This window comes from Acyrthosiphon pisum, chromosome A1 (genome assembly GCF_005508785.2).
Source record: "Acyrthosiphon pisum isolate AL4f chromosome A1, pea_aphid_22Mar2018_4r6ur, whole genome shotgun sequence".
Taxonomy (NCBI): domain Eukaryota; kingdom Metazoa; phylum Arthropoda; class Insecta; order Hemiptera; family Aphididae; genus Acyrthosiphon; species Acyrthosiphon pisum.
Window position 1 is genome coordinate 129,374,694 of NC_042494.1, and position 19,889 is coordinate 129,394,582.

Consider the following 19,889-nt stretch of genomic DNA (forward strand, 5'->3'; position numbering starts at 1 on the left):
GTTGTAGGTTCCTATCGATATGAGCAGCCGTAATCCGACTGTTTCAAGTTCAACCACATTATTTAATAAGAAGGTTAAAAAGCCATTGCCAGTTTTGCCATTGCCAACTGAAACTGCTATGCTAATTTCCGAAGCACCAGATTTCTTACGTAGTCTTAACATCATGCGTGCTCCACTGAAGTCAACTGAACATTCACTCCCCAGTAGTAAAACCGAAACTGAAGAAATAATTGCTGCCATGAAAGAAACTTTGATGGCTTCACCAGCACCTATCCCTGTTATATTGCCTAAGAAACGTAAAAGACCTATTTATGACTTTAAGCAATTGGCTGAGAAAATTGCCAAGCACGACCATAATGAAATTCTTGATTCAAAAGTCGAAGAAGATAATGACAATACAGAAAAGTCTGTTCCTATTCCTGTGGCAGTAAAAAATAAAGGCAAAAAATTGATGAATGAAATAGAGGTTGGATTGATAAAACAAAATAGGCTGCGGAGGAAAAGAGAAATTCCATCTGTACCTGAAAAGGTAGTTCCAGTTCCACCGAAAAGATCTAAAATTGAAAATAGCACAAAAAGTATAGTGGAATCCATTCCAATTAGTAAATCCAAAAAACCGGCTATATCAAAGAAAACAACTAAAGTCCTTAAAAAGAAAACCATTGATGACAATTTTGTTTCTAAAATACAAACCCGTAATAGGAAGAAAAATTTCATTGAAGAGTCTTTGTCCAATGAGATATTACCTTCGGGTAAAGATGACTCTTTAGCAAATAATAATGAATCATCTAATAGTTTTGTTGACTTTGAGTCTAGTCAAGAAGTCCCTTCATCTGAAGTTCCTCCAAAGCAAAAAACAGTTAAAGTGAATCCTTTTAAACCAAAAGCTAGAAACAGAAGAAAACCCGGGGTTTTTTTCGGTTCAAGAAAACGAAAGCGTAATTTAAAGACTGATAATAAAAAACAACAGCCTTCATCAAGTAAAGTTGATGATGCTCCTTTATTATTACCAAAGTTAGATTATTCTGATTCAACAAATCTAATAGTTTCGGACCTAATTGAAGTTTTACCTCAAGAAGTTATCAAAACTGATAATAACGTACAAAATTTACCTCAGGAATTAAAAAAACCTATTGAAAATGAATCCTTAATGACAAATCTTAATGAAGAAAATAAAGCCACTGCTCCAATTAGTACTGATACAACAGAGTTAAAAGAACCTGAAGAAGTTGCAGAACCACGTTGGCATTCACAGGCTGATGCTTTTTTTGACTTAAATTCCTCTATTAGTTTGGGATCAATATTGAGCTCAGTTAATCAGGCTAGTTAATTTATATTTAATATAAGTATTTTATGTATTATATTATGTGCTAATTATATTATTTAAATAGATATTGGAAGGTCCTGACTGTAATGTTGCAAGTACAGAAGTAAATGATTATTCATGGACAGAATTACAACGTGCAATGGGGGCCACTGATGAAGAAATGGCTATATTGCAAAATTTTGGTTCTAACTCATCTGAAGAAGGTCAAAATGTAACTAGTGAAAATGGTTTGGATTTATTAGATATGGACAATAGAGAGGACACCAATAGCAATCAAGTAAATAAATAAATTGTTTTTGTGTATTTTTTACAAGTTCAATAAAGTAACTAATACAAATATTTATTATTGCAGGAACAAATAGATACTCAAAACAATAGTGAATTAGATTTCAAATGTAAAGTATGTGATCAATGTTATAGAGGTGTTGCAGCATTTCGTATTCACTCGCTTGATGTCCATAGTATTGAAGATCCAGAATTGGGTAAGTCACAGATATTTGAAGATAAATAGTGGTTGATTAATGTAAATTAAAATAACTTGGTGCCAACCACGGGGTGGCCATACGTATACGTAAGTGAAGCATTTAGATGGAGAACGATTAGAGTGACCAATTGAAAAGCATCAAACTATTGTACCAAACTATTGTATGCCTTACTCAACCTAATCACTGATAAGACACAGTTATCAACCTAATCACTGATAAGACACAGTTATAATATTTTAAATTGTTTTTATTGTTGTTATATTTTGATAATTACTAATTTATAATATGAAAACTTAAAGTAGTGCCAACCAAATGTCAAAATAATTTTATTTTTCTCAAAATGGTAACTCTAAATGTATTCCATTTGCTTGCTTCAATTCACTACACATAACAGTATACGGGATGGCCCCTCTATATATTCTTTACTCTATGGTGCCAACATATAATACTTAGTTAGTTTCTACAGGAACAAATAATGATTAAAATCCTCAGATAAATTAATAAAAATAAAAAATATTATTTTAAGTTAAAAAAATGTATTTTTAACAATTGTCAGTATTTATTTTGATGCCAAGTGGCATTTTACGTGACCATACAATATTTATAAATTATACATATAGTAATAATTAGGGAAACAGTGTATATAATGGAGTACTTATAGTTTACAAGTACATACAATGGAGAAATACATTAAATCATATACACATAAGGTAGCCAAAAAACTAAAATAATTTATTATACTGGTGAAGCATATTGTGTATATATCATACGAGGTAGAATGTGATAAAATTTAGAAAAGTGAGTGGTTCCTTGTTGGATAGGCTGATCCACGAAGTGAGAGTGATACAATATTAAAATGTAGTTCTTAATTATGCCTAACTTTGTTTTATACTTTAAAAAAATTCTGTGTTGCACCAATTGTTATAAAGGATTTATATTAATTTAAACTATTACAATTATTAGTTATAATCTATATAAATGAAATTAGGAATATTTTAATACATTGTTATATACTTGTTTTTTACAAAATATTAAATTGTTTTTAATCATGTCTTGATTTGGATGAGAAAAAAATTGTAAGTTAATGTATAAAAAAAATTAACTTAATGTTTCCAATAGTTATTAATCGTTGTTTATTACATAGTTTCATCTCATTATGTATATATTAAATTACTACCTAAAATTATTGGAAAAATTAAGAATTTATTAATATTTTAAAAATTAATAACATGAACTGGATAATATTTTTTACAAATATTTTTATTTTTAGTTAATGTAATTAAATCTGATGAACTACTTGTGTGTTGGGTTTGCAAGCTCATAATGGACGGAGGAGAAGAAGAACTCGACGAGCACATGGCAAAAGACCATGAATTTGATGATGCTCCAAATAGGTATGTATATATTTGTTACTAACTTATAAAGAAAAAACAATTTATTTTAAAAAAAAATCTGCTTAAATCAGTGAAAACGGAAAGGAGTTGAAAAATAAAATGGTTAGCAAGTTGGGTGAAATATTGGACCAAGCCTTGAAAAATCTCATTTCTTCTACACAAAAACCGTAATACCATTAACATATTTTGTGAAATTATAATATGCTAATTACCAAACATAAAATGTATAAATAATTAATTTCAGTTGTGCTGGCAAAACCTGGAGTGGTGGTGCGATAACTTTGTTGGGAAAACTATGTGCTCTACGCAACAATGAAAAGGGCACAACTGTATCAAGTAGTGTTGCCAACTCTGCTCTTGCTAAAGATTTACGCAAAGTAATTGGACGTAACAACAATGGGTCTAGTGCCAGAGCTCAATCTAAAAGATCAAATACGGCTCACGCTCTCCAACTGAATGCGCGTTTGGCGGCATTGTCGGTGGCTGCCAAACGGCTGACACCTGTGGTTCGGGCCGACTGTTCGTCCAACATTTACAAGTGTCCAATTTGTGACATTGGGTAAGCACTAGAAAAGTTTAAGACACGTTAAACGCGGCGTCATATATTTAATTGTGGACTATGTTCTCAGGTTCGAAACTACGAGTACTAGAAATAAGCACATCAGTCGAGCGCACAATAGCCCACAGAAATCAAACCACGTGGACACGGTTCAACGTAAGTTATTGTCCCAACATTTTATTACCAGGCGCGTTGTATATGCAATTTCACTACATCTATACGCGTCGGTTTTTATGTATTTCTATCCGCGGGAGTATGACACTTTTACATAGACAATGCGGGAATTTTTGATTTTCTCTCTCATTCCGTATTTGTAACAGTAATTTATAACAATATCCGAGCCATAAACGCAGTTGTTCCGAAGCGATTTTTACGATTTTTTTCATCAGAAACCCGTGTCTTTCAACGAATTAACAACAATGATGCGTTCAGAATTTGTTGGACGGAAAATGAATAAACTTTCGAAGTTCGCGATTTTACACATACGCAGATTATTCCACGAATCTACATAACTAAGAAATACAGTTTAGTTCCTCTCAAGCGATTTGTGGGAATTTATCACGAAAACCTATGTATTTCAACCAGTTCAGAACAATGATGCGATCCGAATTTCTAGGTCCTAAATAACCTTTTGAAGTTAATTATTTTGCGTATTTTTACACAGTGCGCATTCTTCCTCGAGTTTACAACGAAAAGAAATAAATTTTATGTTATTTATAACACTGCGTCACTGTAGTTTGTAATCACTATAAATATATCTAATCGTTTATATTCATTATTTATAACCATAATATTCCCGCGTATCCCAATCGGGGTTTTTTTTGTATTTTAAACTTAAAAATGCGATTTCGAAGTTTTTCGACCGATACTATTAACTTCCAAAGGGTTTAGGCGCTTAACTGCTTTAACCATATTCTGTACCAGTGTCTCGTAATTGCATTATTCAATGATAAAATAAAATAATATTTTATCCTACAGTCGATTCGAATCTACAGTCATTGCAGGCAACTGCACTGGAAGAAACGCCTGAACCTTCCGACAATGTGCAGCCCATGTTTTCACTGGGTACAATGAACCGTAGGGGACTAAAAAAGTTTAATAGCACTTGCAGCGAAGAAGTGCGAGCGCGTGCAAAACAAGCATTGCGTGACCTAGAAATTAAGTCCAGATTGAAACATTACACATTTTCTGGTGACCAACAACCCTCGCCCAATTAATTTGACTGTTTGTCACTGCCCTTCTGGTCACCTTGTATAATATTGATTCCATGTTAACGGATTGCCAAACTGTGTTCAATTCACCCGTAACTCGTTTATTTCATTTCTTATAAAATATAACTATAATATGATATATTATATTATAAAGGTATTATATATTTTTAATTTTTGTTGTAAATAATTGATATTACAGGTAATACTACTTGTAAATTATGTTTATTAAAATATTCCCTATAAAGACATTTTTTTTGTTTTGTTGTTTTTATTTTAAGGTTTTTTATTTTTACCTAAATGCTTATCATTTTTTAGGCAATTTTAGACTGAATAGCGTTGTTCTTTTTTATCATGATTTTAACAAAGCAAAAATTATTATATCTAATGAGCTTAAAAAAACTATTTTAACTCCATGAATAAAATTGTTTTTTCCTTTATTTAACTTATAATTAATTTATTATTTCTTTAGTGATAATTATGTATTATACTTAATCTATAACTACAAATTGTGTAACTGATGTGCCTTTGTATTATATAAATAATATTTTTATTTACACATTTTGTTGTAACATATCATTTTACAAAGTCACTTAAACTTGTCAAGGATTCTATCAGGATTTTCATCTGTCACCTTCCACTTATGGCTTTTGTATTTTAGTATAATAATTATGATGTATTATTGGGTAACTATGTTATGTGTAATTATTATTTTATTAATAATGAATAGTTAATACTAAAAAATAAAAAAATTGTTATTGTCTAGACAAATATCATTAATAAAAAAAAACAAATGTACTAGATTTGAAATATATTACGTAAAAACTGTTTGATAATTTTTTTCCCCTATCACAAAGTTGTTATAACTGAAGTAAATTAAAAATAATAAATAGATCACAGCCATCCTGTGTGTATATTTATACACTTTATCCCATTAAAAGATGTCATTGCACATTAGCTGGTTTTTGTCTAGTTGACAATCGCTTGCATAATTACATGCAAAAAAGTACATATACATACTACATAGTAAATTTAAGTTTACACAAATATAATAATAGTTTTAAGCTAATTTGTAACTAATTTCGGTTTAATATAGGAGGGTTTTTGTGTAGTTTATCAATAAGGCCACTAAAATTTGGAAAAATTAACAAGAAACATGAACTAGCCAAAACATAAGCCAAACGTTTGTTAAGGGTTTTGTGCTGGAGCATTATGACGGCTAAATAAATTCCACGCCTTGTGACGTCGCTGCCCATTAAATGCTTCAATTCATCTAAATATATGTGTAAAAATATTAATACATTTAATCAATATAATGTTTGGTACTGATTTACCAGAAACAGAAGACATAAGTGCACATTTAGCAGCCACAAGTGTTCTAAGCTGTACTTCTGCGTCTCGAAATTGTACTTCTGTAGCACGTACACCATCAGGCCACAATGAATTTCTATAGTGGATATTGGTATTGTCATTAAAAAAAGTATTTGTGCATAAAGGTATAATTAGTTATAACAATACTTGATCGCAGCAATCAATAATGACACCCTATAAGGATCAGTGACAGTCGCCACATACTCTTTGAACCTCCTGTTAACTACATGGCCAAATGAAGCCCTAATAATATGTTGTAACAACATGACAAATCTTTTCCGAAGCCATTGTTGTTGTTCATCTACTTCAAACACTTCTGTTAATAATAGCAACACTGCACGCATGGGCATATTGTCATCATCCTACCAACAAATTTTAAGTAAATAAATTGAAACATAAAATGTGTTAATGTTTTTAGATTTTGAGAAATTAATTTACAATGATGTATCTGTTTTTATTTTTATGTATTAACACAATTGAAAATTTTCAGTATTTAAACAGGAGTACTTATCACATTTTAAAATCAATGCATTTATCTTGAATCTAATGATGTCTTACTCCGCTCAGAATCTGATAACATACCATGAAATATACTTATAGCGTTTTCGATTTGACACTTTTTTTGCTCTCTGTGCGCACTGAGTGCAAAAACATTCGATTTGACCAATATTCAGTGGACTGGTGCGGTGTTTTGTATTCGATTTAATTGCACTGACAACACTCGTGCGCACTCAGTGCACATTTTCTGCGCCGCCGATTTTGTCAGTGCATTGAGTACATTTTATAAATATGAACCGTTTTTCTCGATAACAGGGAACAAAATCTGGCGACCCTAAGAATTGTATTTCTTTCCATGTCAACATATTTTGTTTTTCATAATTACATATAAAATATGTATTCAATTTATAAAAAACTAGTGCAATTTTCATGCAACACTTGCTCAGTGCCAGTGGAGTTTCAGTGCACACTATTTTGTCAAATCGAAAACGCAATTGGTTTATAGGCTGACAGACCGTCACTGCATAGTATTGTTTTTTGCATACTATGAATAATGATATATCATTGAATTCAAATTCAACACATTCATTACAGTGAACTCACTCGACACCTATTGTACAGCAGAATAGTACCCACTTTCCTTCTTTTTTTTTTACTTACTTCCTCAACCAACATTCTATTAACAGGTTTGGATGGACCAAGTACTTTGCTGATATTGTCCATAACACCATCAACAGTATTAAATATATTATCAGGTACAGTTTTAACAACGTTTCCAACAACCTTCAGCGGGTTGAACAAGAGATTATCGACAGTCTTGACAAGATGACCAGATAACAGTGCTTTCTTATCTTCAGGTCTTTGTTCAAGGAACTGTTCAACCATTGTTTGTATTCCAGGATAATTAGCAACAGTTGACGATTTCAATAAATTATGTATAAACTGATTGAGCATCATCATACGCTTTTCTAAAACTCGCCTATCCGCATTGTGAAATGTTTTTTTGGCTGGAAATGATAGTTTACCTAGTTCTGAATACTATAAAAATAACTTAAATCATTATGAATTACAAATAATAATTTGTTTACAACCTTACCTTGTCTTTTACTCTTTGGTAGAGATCATAAAAATCAGAATATCGTTTATAAACATGCCAGTTCTCTTCTTTTCCAGACATATAAACTCTAGTAATAGAAACTGCATAAACACCAAATGTCTTACCACCCTCATGCACAAGTCCTAAAAAAGTAATTTGATTATCATAAGTGTGTAAAGTTATTATTTTAATAGTAACCAGTTTCAATTATGTCTGCTGACAATATTGACTTGTCATCTTCTGATTGACCAGGGCTCAAGGCTTTACTACCTGAGAGGAAATCGCTTACTTTATCTGAAAAACAAATAACATAAATAATACTGAAGAATAAAACAAAACAACTTAACTTACCACCAGTTCCTTTAAAAAGTTGCTGTACAGCATCCATTGGTATTAAAAAATCAGAAGCAGGCATAGCTAATTCTGGTTCAAAAATGTCTTCTGAACTTAACGATTTCATTTCCAAATCAGTTATCAACCTTGAACAACATTCATGCTTACCAAAACCAGATATAATTCCTTTTTCAGGCTGATTAAAAATAAATCTAAATTAGTTTTACATGGATGTACATAATATAATCAATTGTTTAAAAAATAAATATCTACCATTACTAATGATATTATTATTTAAAATACGTATTTAAGTTAAAATGTGAGATGTAAATGTGTTTATATAACTTCATATTTTAATCTTTTATATGCAAATACCTTTAATAGTGTCTTGTACAATGCATTTTGAACATCATCAAACCATGTCTCATCTACTGGATCGACTTGAATTTTCTTTGCTAAAGATTTTACTAGATCATCTCCAAGTTCATTATGAATATCGGGCTAATTAATGAATACATAAAGATATTTTTACTATTGCTGAAATTATAAAGTTACAATGAATCTAAACCATACTTTTTGACCAATGTACAAGGAGTACAATTTTTTTGCTTCGTCTCTAATATGATCCACTGTTGCTAGATCAGATGATGAATATTGACTAGAATCTCCACAAACATTTTGCATCTGTTCATGTACAAATTGTTTCCAACCTAATATTGTTAAACATTTTACTCCAAATCAATAACATAACAAAATATATACTTAAAACTTACCATCAATATTAATATAAAATGATATAAAACTATCACAATTTATTGTAGTCAAATAATCAATGAAGTATGGTAAAGCAGTTTTACTTTCAAGAATCCACTTTAAAGATAATGAATCATTCTTCGGAGAAGACATGGAATGTTCAAATGACAATAAAAAATCTAAAAAAAAAAAAAATTAAGTTAATAAATGGTAAGTCATATTGACATAGACGTATACAAATATATTAGAACATTTACCTAAAGATCTGTCTGATTGTTGAGGAATACTATTAACAATTGACTTGATTAAATTAGATAAAAATAAAAGACTGCTCAGTTGTTGTTTTGCTCTGCTATCTGATTCACCAGAATCTCTTGACCGCTAAAGTATTTGTAATGTTTAATAATTAGGTAATAATAACACTATTATTATAGTATACCTACCAGATTCATAATTTCTTTTTTGACTAAACTGTGCACGGCATTTAATTGTTGATTTGATTTAGTTGACCTCAATACTGTAAGAAATGTCTCATTAGTTACTGGATAGTCGCTGCACTAATAGTATAACAAAAATATACAACATTAAATCTTTAATAAAAATAAATAGAAGTTACTTATCAGTTATTTACCAGCCATATAATTAATTGGTTAACATAATCTGGATTACTAAGCATGTTTATAGTTGTTAAAAATAGTTTATTTGATATTATTTCACGTATCAATATGCGTATAGTTCGACATTTGAAATCATTTTCAGGAGTAACGTGGTATATTAGTGCTTCTGATATATCCCTAAGCCATTCTGTAATAATAACATTGTAAATTAAGTAACGTTAAATAAGACATTTTTATGATTGTATATTTCTCTCAATAGTCTATAGTATTACTTTTTTCATAATTCTCATCCAAGCAGACATTTGCATGTGATGTACCTAATCGATCAACATCTTGTTCATGTTGGAAAAATATAGTTTCAAAATCAACATCTTCAGAACTTTTTGAGGATGTAGCTTTCAAAGATTTTCTATAAATACGAATATGTTTGGCCACTTCTTCCGACAAGTTTGTGCATACAAATTGCAGAAAATCTACCTGTTGTAATCGTTTGGCCATGCAACTGATCAAATAACTAGTTGATCTATGTATTTGAATAGGAAAATCTTCATCGTCGCTCAATTTGTCATACCTTAGATCAATTATAATATTAAAGGCTACTTAAAGACTGAGTAGATTTATATAAGCAAATTCAAAAACCATACTTCAACCTAATAATTAAATAGCAAATTTTACCATGGATACACATAGTCCCTTAGAATGTAGTCCATAATGTCAGACAGCTGTTGATCAATATACTCTGAACCACTCAAGTTCACATCGTCTTCGATTATTTCTTTTGTGGATATCTTAAATGCATGATAAAGTTAACATTAGAAAATCGAAAACGAGCAATTAACTATGTGCAAATTTACAGTTTTGGGATCGAACAGACTGTAGACTGAGACTGTGTACTCTGAGTCTTTTTTCAATGATTCCACGAACAGAGCTGCTTTTTCTTCGACGGCAATGTATGCAAAACATATCACACTAAACAAAAATCAATTAAAATACTAAAACGATGGCCTCATATTCGGAGTTACCTCAAGAAAAACGCCAAGAGTACAGAAACAATGATGGTGGTTAACCACAAACCGAAAGTCGTCACGCATAGCGCAAAAAACATCAAGGCCCAACAGATCATGGTAGTCGATCTTATCTCGTCTACACGAAGCAGTTCGAGGAGATCATACCTTGTAGATTGGACGACGATTTACTGACAGTAACAACTCTAGCACAACGACGGTATATCAAAATTCGAGTAGGATAGGTAAGTGATCAATAACAGACCGTATTTTATTCGTTCATTACGTCGTTCGTGAAGCCGATATTCAAAACACCACGCACACAACTTATATAATAATATATTATTCGTATATGGAAATGTTGGAATAGTCTGATAAAATTTCAGATACTTCAATACGAATAGATGAATTTCATTTTGAATCCAAAATTCCTATTAAGATTAACGAGTACCTAACGACTGATGATAGCGAACAGCCGCAGCCCGAATGCCCATGCCATAGAAAATAGATAAGAATATAATTCACACTTCACAGCCCGCGAATTATAGCTGTTCGAGAGGAATACCAACTACCAAGCATGAAGCAGCAGCAGCTGCTGGCCACGGACATGATGTATAGATATACAATTATGTATAATTTTCTAATAGTTACGAAATACGAATTATGATAAGGAGACCGCCAAAACCATACTTAGTATAAAGTCTATGGCCAAAACAGCTCTAACCTGTATATTATTATCTCAAATCGTGGGCAGAGGCTATGTGGGGCTGCATGGGTATTGCAGATTACCTGTTTTTTTGCTCAAAAACATGCCTTTAGGAAAACCCACGGATTACATATAAATATTAATCCGTGGCAGTGGCACAAATAGCAAAAAAGTTTAGGGGGGCTCAAGCTCCAACACATTTTTTTTAAGTTATAATTTATAGGCACATACTTTTAAGGACGCTTTAGGTCCTAGATAATCTATGCATTTCTGACCAGGGATTGGCCCAGCCCCCCCCCCCCCCGACCATATTTTTTATAAATATAAATATTATATATTAAATAAGAAATAAGCCAAATCTAAACTTATTTTCACATTGTCGCTTTATATATTAAATAATCAATAATTTATTGATCACATAAAGATTACCTATACCTACTATTTTGACGACATTTTTAGTAAAGTATGATATTTTATTATAATTGTATTTGTGTTGTAAAAAGATTATTGCCCCCCCCCCCCCCCCGGATCTTTGTTCTGGATCCATGCCTGTTTCTGGCTTATACTTTTTTTTGAATAATTTATTTTAATATCGTAGGCTATAGTTTCTCGTTTCTCGTAATATTGTCCATTGATGAAAGTTTATAATGATAAAAGAAATCACGATTTATAGTTTTGGTTGACGGTGACGTTGACACGACGTGCGGCCCATCCAGCGCGTGTGTGATAGCCCGGTACCCGTATGGCCGTATACAATCTGACTCACACTAATCACCATTGCATAAGTGATGAGTGATGACCAGTGTTGGATCAAAGGCTTAATTTTTTTTTTAAGTATTTAAAAGTTCTAAAATAGGCTACAAATTTGGTTAAACTCAGTGTAAAACATAGAGAAACTACCAAAACACTGACGACTAACACAAATGCCACGGGCGGCATTTATTTCCTAAATATTGCCCCTTGTTAGAGACACACGAGCAGGCCCCTTAATTGGCAATTCAAAAAATGTTGTGCCACCATCAATCATATTTTGAGGCGCAACTAGCCCAAACACTTTTGGGGAGTCTGAGCTTTGCGCCTTTGGCCCACATTCCCCCTCATCAACAGTCCTGTAAAGTATTTAAGTAAAAGTATTTGAGTAAAAGTATTCAAATACTTTTTTAAGTATTGAATAACTTTTTAAATACTTTCATCATGAAGTATTTTTAATGGTATTTTAAATACTTTTTGGTATTGAATACGTCTTTGGTTTTTATTTCGAACATTTTATTTTTATTCGAAATAATTGGTTGGAAAAATATTATTGTCAACTACAATAATAGAATAATAGTTTTAATTAATATTCTGTATTTCTGTGTTAGCCGAAGCCCAAAGGTTTGTGAAAACCAGATTTCTAAAAAAAGTTATTGAATAACAATATTCCCTTTAAAACTATTAGATAACTACTAGAATACCTACTACCTATGTGTTTATATTACGATAATAAGGAACCCACTTTAAAAACCAAAAGTATTTGAAAATAATCCAAATACTTTTTCAAAGTATTTGAGTAGTATTTGAAATACTTTACAATTAAAGTATTTGAGTAGTATCTTAAATACTTAAAAAAAAATGTATTTGAGTATTTACTCAAGTACTTTTTAGAAGTATTCTTTACAGGACTGCTCATCAATCATCATAGTAAATCGTATATGGCAGCGTTATACTAGGAAATTGAGTAGCTGTGATTTGTGAACCGTTCTTCGCGTATGCGTTAGAGTTAATAAAAATTTAGCGGCAGACGGCAGTAGGTGGCGCTACCGTTATCGAATTAATTTAAATCTAAATAATAATATCGGTCAATGCCGTTAGCGGCGTCAGGTTAGATCAGTGGTCGGCAACCTTTTTCCCGGGACACATGCACAAATAAAAAAAAGAATTCATGGGCCAGACAAAAATAACAATTTTGTATTCTTAAATTATTTACAATGATAAAGTTTAATTCATTAGCGAAATTTTACTGGAGGTAAATATCCCTGGTGAAAATTTACCGATGGTAAAATATATCTAGGGAATATTTACCGGGGGTAAATAATCGCCTGCAATGGATTACCGAAGTGATATTTTACTCCTTATAAAACCTTAAACCTTTGCCCTAACCTTTGGGTATTAATTTCACTATTAATACATTTTTCATATACGTTAACTCTACTAGTAATAAGGTGCATTTCCCCAGCCCCTTTTCCACAGTTTCACTAAATAAATGCTTCACAGACTGCGGTACGTATCTCGAGTTCTGAGTTGCTGACATATCCATTTAAATTTTAATTTGTTATGACTGCATTTATATTCACTACAACATATAAGCGCTAGTGCGGACATTTCCAGCTGTTTAATACTGATTATGGAGATTTATTTCGGTAGACACTTTTCTATATTCGTTGGGCTACCATACTGTAATATTACTATCTTAATCGGGATTCGTGACGTAATACTAAATCTATGGTTATATGTTGCCCTTATCATTTTACGGTTTTATATTTTTGCTTTTTGGTTCCAAATCGACTATAAAACGTATACGAGTATAAACGTCATTACTCATTATTCATACCTTCTCTTAAGTTTTTTCGTTGTCCGCAGTCCATTTATTCATTGCGCTTTGCTGCTGTTGGTCGTCTGGCTTTTTACTCAATTTTTAAGACATTTTACGGTTGGCGGTTGCGATATGACTATATTTATAGCAACAGACTGACGTAGTGCCTGGATGTGCTCAGTTCTCACAGGCCTTAGTATAGAAAACTAATAAAAGTCTTACGTTCAATGTCAAGAAGGTGTTTTTGGTGTAAAAATTGATCGCCAATGATGGGTAGCATACTCGCGCGGTTTAAAGTAAGTCTCGAAAATATTTAACTGGATATAATAATATTATAAAACACATTTACAATACTCTGTTATGCACCAACTTATTAGTAATATATATGTATGCATTGTAATAAAAATAATAATAATAATAATAAGAAGAAGAAGAACTAATAATTTCATAATATGTGCACGCCAAAGTATAAATACAAAGTTAAAAATTTAATTTTTTTCCACAGGTGTTTCTTTTTTCTTCAATTAAATTCTATTGATACTTGTTAGTTGTTTCTACAATTTTTTCCCATTGGCAACTCATAAATTGTAGTTAAAAAATATACTTTGGTCTAGTAAATCAGTTGATTAATTATGATGATTTGTTACCATTTCAATGATAAATAGATTGTGAATATGAAAATCAAAAACATTATATTATAATTCCATTGACTTGGTACCTATTATTAATTATTTTTAAAAATGATTTATACTTCTTGTTTATGAATAAAAAAAAAATGATTAAATATGAATTCTTGAAATTTTTTTGAATATGATTTATTGTATTACCTACCTGTTTTACTGTAGGTACTTCTTAAAAAAAAAATACAGAAGTTTAAAATATTTTTGAATGTTCTATAAAATAACAAAAACAAAACTAAATTTTTTGATTTTAACAATAAAATTTAAATGTTATCCTTATTAGGTATAAGGTTTATAACATTATATTAATGTTTGATAAATGATTTTTTTTTATAGAAAAAAAAAGATACAAAAGCAGTTTTGGAATCATTAGAAGATGTATGTTTAAGTGCAATTTAATACTAAAAATAAGCATCAGTCTATTTATTAAATATTTATACTGTTAAAATATTGTTTTAGGAAATTATGTACATCGAAAACATGACTTCAAATACTTCACCGATAAATTATTATAAAATAGTGTTCCATTCAGCTCTCATGTATGGATTTATTTATATACTTTATTATTTTGGTATAATTCCTTATGAATGGTTCAAAAATAACTATATCATGGCTGTTTTTGCAGCATATCCAATCATGTAAGCTTTAATTAAAATAATTTAAATATGTGTTAGGTTCTAATATCAGTTATTGTTTCAGAGCTCTTTACTATTATAAATTTGATGTTTGGTATTATAATCGAAAAATAGTAACATATAAAAAGAAATTAATAGAATTAAAATCTGTAAAGAAAAAATTACTCGATGAGGTAATGGAAAAAGAAACATTTAAAGTAGCAAAAGAAATTTTAGAAAAATATGCTCCTCATCAACTTCAATCCATGACATCTCAAAACTTTGTAAGTAAATCTAAATTTAATTTTATTCTTAATCGTTATGTTAGATAGTATTTTTGATTTAGATTAATCAAAGAGCACTTCCGTCTACAAGCAATAGGCCACCCTATACTTCTTCTGGTAGACCATTGGTTAGGACATCGGATATGGGTCATCCACCATCAATAATGTCATCAGCACTTAAGCCAAGTAAGCATTATTTAATTGTACTGTTACATATTTTTTATACTATTTAACTAAAACCATTTTACTCAGGGTTAGCTCTTCCAAGGCCAGTACTCTCAAGGGATCGTACAATATTTGATCGTTTAGCTGATAAAGTTCTTGGTGATGGACCTCAAAATCGATATGCATTAATTTGTAGAACATGTGGTTCTCATAATGGAATGGCCCGTAAAGAAGAATTTGACTTCTTAGGTATGAATAATCTTTATAAATTATACTCATCAATGAATGAAGGTGTTGTCTTAAATTATTGAAACAGAATTTTACTTATTGATTCTGTTACAAATATTTTATTGCCAACATCAATCCAATATATTTATAATTATGCATGTGTTTTCCTATATTTACATTGGGCTTTGCATAAATAGATACATATGTGAATTTGATTAAAAAAAATACTACATTCTGTCTATAACGGACACTTTTAATAGTGCGATGACAGGTTGTTAAACACAGGTTTCACTGTATTATCATTGTACACATAATTATTGTGTTTGTTTCTATCTAATTTTACTTTTTATAATATAAATTAAAATCTACTGTGTATACTTATTATTTAGTAGTTGAAGTCAAATTGTTATAAGAAAATAATGTTTGATTTTAGCATACAGATGTGCATATTGTTCTCAATGGAATCCATCTCTTAAGCCTAGACCTCAGTTGGCAATTAGTTATGATAACAATGCATTAACGCAAAACGGCTGTGTTACATCTACTGAATCTATAGAAGAAATAACTGATGAAATATCAAAAAGTGATTCAGACACAAACGAGAGTGAACATTCTGAGCATAAATATAATCATTTAAAAATTAGTAAGACTTAAAATAATATGCTTAGTTTTGTTGTATTAAAACATTTAATATATTTTGCTGTTTTAGATGGTTCGGGTCCCACGATTGAAGAAGTGGTGGATCCACCATCATCATCACATGATTCAAATTCTAAAATTGAAGACCAAGTAGAATTAGAAGGTAAATTAATGTTAAGTAGACAATAGTTTAGAGGATTTGATACTGTGATTTTCTGTCTATCTAACATTCGCGCGACATGGATTTTAGATGTGTTTTTTGCCAAACTTACCAATTGATCTGATGTGATAATAATTCTAAAAACAGATTTTAATTTGTCATTAAGACTACTTGAGATCGACTTTTCAACATTTTTGATATTATCCCCCTAGATTCCTAAAAACTTTATATTAAAAAAGAGTAATTAAAAAGGTGAGTAAGTGGATGTCGCTGTGCTGTACAGTAGGGGTTACAAGTGGGTCTCTGTATAATGGATAGTATTAAATTTGAATTCAATGATATAATATCACTGTACAAGAAAAACGATTCTGAGCGGAGACGGTATGTCACTCCAGGTATAAGATATATTATATACTTATCTATGGTATTAAAAAAAAAAATTGACCGATAATAGGTATCTATAATAAAGTCCAAATTAATCATATTACAATATCCATTAGGTACTTATAACGCGTAATACATCAACAACAAACCGTGATACTATCATAGATACATATAATAGTATACTTTAGAAGTTTCCTAGCTAAGTGCCCACAAATAATATTATACTATCACAAAAAAATAACTAAAATAGTTATTCTAGGTTTTTAATGCGTAATTTCGTCCAAATTTGAACTTAAAATGACTATAAAAAAACTGTGTAATTGTATTTGGTAACAGAATTAATTACTAACGTGGAATCTTGTTTTAAATTTTCAATCCTTAGATAAAAAAGTTGAATATTTTATGAATTTTTAACTACAAAATAATTATTCAATTTTACATTTGATAAATTTTGTCAAAATTCGATCTTTAAATGCTTATAAAAAAAAATTGTGCCCATGTATTTTTAATATTTTTCAACTGCTATTGTAACAATATATCAGGAGCCTTGTATTAAATTTTTACACTTTTTGGCGCAACAGATAAAACTTTATTGATATTTATAGAAAAAAAACTAAACAAATTTATAACTGACCATGTCCGTAAACAGCTAAAAAAAGTCAAATTATTTTCAAAATTTTATCGTAAATAGAAAATGCTAATATAAACATTCAGTGAAATTTTTAAGTATTTACAGTCATTCGTTTTTTAATTGCAATAAAATAAGAAAATTGTCACATGAGAAATCGAGCGAATATCAAATGTTGTAAAAATATGAATTTCAAACGCTCATAAAAATTTAATTTGACTTTTTGTAGACATTTTTTTTTTTTGAAAAAGGTTGACAATATTATGTGGAATCTTGTAATACATTTTCAAATCTTTGATTTAAAAAGAAAAATTTTTACGAATTCTTAACTCAAAATAACTTGCTAATTTTCGTGATTTTTACATATTTTGTCAATTTTTGAACTTTAAAAGCTAATAAAAAAAAACTGTGACTAAGGACTTATAATATTTGCAAATGTCATTGTAACAATATAGTAAGAGCCATTTATTAAATTTTCAAGTATTTTTACTCAACAAATAAAGTTTTATTGACATTCATAGAAAAAAAAACTAATTGGAAACTGAAATTGTCCGTAAACAGCTCAAAACAAATCAAAATATTTTAAATATTTTATTATGTATAGAAAATGGAAATATAAACAACCAGTGAAAATATCATGTATCTACGGTAATTTGTTTTAAAGTTACACCAAAAACCAAAATCGATTTTCTCGAAAACAGCTTTTGCGTAACAATTCCCGTTTTTCCTTAATTTTTCTCTTGTTTTTCACGGCGCTTTGGAAAACTATTGGAAATTTCAAATTTTGACTTCCCGAATGCTCCAACTAGATTCATTTTCCTATCAGAAAAGATACTGTTGAAGAAAATCCAAGCACTTTTACTGTTCTAAAAGGTGTGATGACAGACACAAAAAAAAATAAAAAAAAAAACACATCATTGTAAAATCAATACATTCATCGTTCCACTCAGAATCTAAAAAATTGTCATATTACAATTTTTGGAGAAGTTAAAATTAAAAAACCAAAAATCTGATGTCGATCTCTATTAGACTTGATGACAAATTTAAATCTGTTTTCATAACTCTTATCGTTTCACTATATCAATCGGTACGTTTGGCAAAGAACACGTCTAAAATCCTTTGTCACATGTGTTAGATAAAGACAAAAAAACACAGTATTGAATCCCCTTAAATTAAGGGGATGTCATACCCACATGTACAACACAGTTTGGTAATAGGTCACTATACTATCGAAGCCTAAATTGAAACTTCTGAACTAAAATTTTAGTATGTTATGAGTTAGTAAGACCAAGCAGTGGCGGCACTAAGACGAAAACAACACATGTGGGTACAATCTCCTCTTGTCTTCTAGTCTTATTTAATAAGTCCTTTTTAAATAAATGGTTTAAATGTATTAATTATTATTTATATTAAATGTTTTAGATAACTCTACATCAGTAGCTGAAGAATCGTTATAACTTCAATCACAATAAAATAAAACCAACAATTGAGGAGAGGGGGGTAACAAAATGGTGTAATAATTAATTTAATATTTGTTGTTGTTTTAAATTTAATGTTAAACATAGGTTGCAATTAACTCCAAAATAATATGGGAATATTTATTAGACATATTCATAACTAATTCTCAAATATAACATTTGTTCACAAATTAATAATGTATACAGGGTATTTTAATATTATATTTTTTACTATGTAATCAATCAACTTTAAATGTTTGTTGAAAAATAATGTATTTTAGAAGTATTTATTAATACATTGCTTTTAAGGAAATTTGTATGTATTCTATGATAGAATTTATATCTCCTGGTTGATGTAATACATATGTTTATTTTTTTATTACCGACTGATAAATATAAATATATTGGTTAATTCTATAAGTTTTATTGGTAAATATTTTATTTAATTCCATAAATTGTTTGAAGTATCCAAATAATATCAGCTACGACCAAAAGTTTTGAGGACTAGTAGTCGTTGTGTTAATCGTTGTCAATCCACCACAATTTCATAATATACTTAAAGTATAAATTGATAAATATATATTTAATTGTAGAATAGAAATGAGTTCTGACAGCGATTGCATGAACATGAATGTATACAAATCTTATAATATTTTCATCTCTATTTTGTGGACATTTAAAATAAAATATTTTATCTAATTAAAAAAAAATAATCATTTATTTTTAA

At 29.9% G+C, this 19,889-nt stretch overlaps 3 protein-coding genes across 9 annotated transcripts in view; 2 read left to right on the forward strand and 1 right to left on the reverse strand.

The window, feature by feature from the left end:
• Positions 1–5,134, forward strand: part of LOC100574986 — a 35,473-nt gene extending 30,339 nt beyond the window's left edge. For 5 of the 7 annotated variants that reach the window (XM_029488307.1, XM_008188987.3, XM_029488308.1 and 2 more), the window contains 8 exons: positions 8–1,321; positions 1,392–1,604; positions 1,680–1,809; positions 3,083–3,206; positions 3,278–3,373; positions 3,451–3,765; positions 3,836–3,921; positions 4,744–5,134. In XM_029488307.1, coding sequence (XP_029344167.1) covers positions 8–1,321; positions 1,392–1,604; positions 1,680–1,809; positions 3,083–3,206; positions 3,278–3,373; positions 3,451–3,765; positions 3,836–3,921; positions 4,744–4,982 — 2,517 coding nt within the window. In that variant the 3' untranslated portion in view covers positions 4,983–5,134. Of the gene's footprint in view, positions 1–7; positions 1,322–1,391; positions 1,605–1,679; positions 1,869–2,244; positions 2,793–3,082; positions 3,207–3,277; positions 3,374–3,450; positions 3,766–3,835; positions 3,922–4,743 lie in introns of those variants that run through there. The other 2 variants (XM_029488309.1, XM_016807805.2) reach the window with 2 other exon arrangements.
• A 633-nt stretch (positions 5,135–5,767) lies between these two features.
• Positions 5,768–11,142, reverse strand: LOC100167619 (sorting nexin-13). Its single transcript, XM_001945338.5, has 17 exons — positions 10,664–11,142; positions 10,496–10,610; positions 10,317–10,429; positions 9,914–10,212; positions 9,656–9,828; positions 9,468–9,581; positions 9,282–9,405; positions 9,045–9,203; positions 8,845–8,981; positions 8,647–8,772; positions 8,290–8,467; positions 8,137–8,232; positions 7,939–8,081; positions 7,503–7,880; positions 6,492–6,706; positions 6,308–6,420; positions 5,768–6,246 (listed from the first exon to the last, which is right to left on the reverse strand). The coding sequence occupies exons 1-17, from the start codon at positions 10,762–10,764 to the stop codon at positions 6,050–6,052; spliced, it is 2,781 nt and encodes a 926-aa protein (XP_001945373.2). The 5' UTR covers positions 10,765–11,142; the 3' UTR covers positions 5,768–6,049.
• A 2,707-nt stretch (positions 11,143–13,849) lies between these two features.
• Positions 13,850–19,582, forward strand: LOC100165588 (endoplasmic reticulum junction formation protein lunapark). Its single transcript, XM_003247314.3, has 9 exons — positions 13,850–14,219; positions 14,940–14,981; positions 15,063–15,241; positions 15,303–15,501; positions 15,564–15,687; positions 15,754–15,915; positions 16,328–16,537; positions 16,604–16,696; positions 19,128–19,582. Exons 1-9 carry the CDS (start codon positions 14,190–14,192, stop codon positions 19,160–19,162), a joined length of 1,074 nt encoding a protein of 357 aa, XP_003247362.1. The 5' UTR covers positions 13,850–14,189; the 3' UTR covers positions 19,163–19,582.
• Positions 19,583–19,889: the final 307 nt, after the last annotated feature.